Source organism: Geospiza fortis, unplaced genomic scaffold, assembly GCF_000277835.1.
Source record: "Geospiza fortis unplaced genomic scaffold, GeoFor_1.0 scaffold2674, whole genome shotgun sequence".
Taxonomy (NCBI): Eukaryota; Metazoa; Chordata; class Aves; order Passeriformes; family Thraupidae; genus Geospiza; species Geospiza fortis.
In genome coordinates, this window is record NW_005054763.1 from 14,874 (window position 1) to 16,081 (window position 1,208).

The 1,208-nt window shown below is 64.6% G+C and overlaps 1 protein-coding gene and 1 non-coding gene across 2 annotated transcripts in view; both read left to right on the forward strand.

The window, feature by feature from the left end:
• S1PR2 (sphingosine-1-phosphate receptor 2) overlaps window positions 1-26 on the forward strand; it is a 3,616-nt gene extending 3,590 nt beyond the window's left edge. Inside the window, exon 2 of the mRNA XM_031065407.1 lies at window positions 9-26. Coding sequence (XP_030921267.1) covers window positions 9-26 — 18 coding nt within the window. The remainder of the gene's footprint in view (window positions 1-8) is intronic.
• A 559-nt stretch (window positions 27-585) lies between these two features.
• On the forward strand, window positions 586-1,177 carry LOC102034149. Its single transcript, XR_004082741.1, has 3 exons — window positions 586-710; window positions 786-845; window positions 1,102-1,177. It is a non-coding gene; the product is annotated as an uncharacterized LOC102034149 (transcript).
• Window positions 1,178-1,208: the final 31 nt, after the last annotated feature.

A 1,208-nucleotide genomic window follows, 5' to 3' on the forward strand; every position in this document is an offset into this window, starting at 1 on the left:
GCAAAAAGGATGAGGGGGGGCAATAAAGATGGGGGGCAATAAAGAAAGGGAGGCAGTAAAATGGGGGGGCAGTAAAGAAAGTGGGGCAATAGAATGGGGGGCAATAAAGATAAGGGGGGCAGTAAAGATAAGGGGGGGTAATAAAGATAAGGGGCGGCATTACACCTTGAGGGGGCAATAAAGTTTGGGAGGGGGGCAATAAAACCTCAGGGGGGGTAATTTGGGGGGCTGTTGGGGACAATGAGGGGGGCAATTGTCACATGGGGGTGTCACCGGGCCCTGGGGGGGTTGACATGTGCCAGCTGTCACCTCCCCGGGGTGTCCTTGGGAAGGACAGGGGGACACCAGGGACGGCAGCAGGGCGGCAGCGGGGACACAGCAGGGCCGGGCCCGGTGGTGGCACTGAGGGGGTGACAACAGGGACGGGTGGCAGCGCCTGGTGACAGCGCCTGGTGGCAGCCCTGGTGTGGTGTCACAGGGGCACGGTTCCTGTCCCCTTGGGCCACTTTTCTGGGGACACCCTGGGACACCCTGCTGGGAGGTGGCACCTGGGTGTCACCTGCATGTCCCTCGGTGCCACCACGTGTCACCGACTGCTCCTTTTCCCCGTTTTTCCCTGTTTTTCCCGTTTTCCCGGTTTCTGGCAGCATTTTGGATGGGCGCAGCCCCCCCCGGCCATGGGGCAGAGCGAGTCGCAGCAGGAGGCCGAGGTGGGACCCGTCCCTGTCACCCCAGTGTCCCCAGCGCTGGGGACACAGGGGCTCAGCTGTCCCTTGTCCCCGCAGGGCTCGGTGCTGAGGGGGCTCCTGGCCGTCTTCAGCCGGGAGCAGCTCCCGACGCGTGCGGTGAGCTCCATGTCCCCGTGTCCCCAATGTCCCCATGTCCCCATGGACAGTGTCCCCATGTCCCCAGTGTCCCCATGTCCCCACTGCTGCTCAGCACGCCCTGAGGGGACACAGCCTTGTCCCCTGGGGACATGTCCCGGTCCCCAACACGGCCACACCCCTCCCACCCTGGCAGCACCCTGTGTGCTTGTCCCCATCCCCTGGGGACACTGGGGACACGCTGGTGACAATCTGGGGACACCCCTGTCCCCTGCAGGTGCTGGGCACCCTCCTGGCCCTCGCCGTCGCCGTCATGGCCGTGGCCGTGCTGGGCTGGTGGCTGTGGCACAAGAGTGAGTGACGAGTGACAAGTGCCACCCCCGG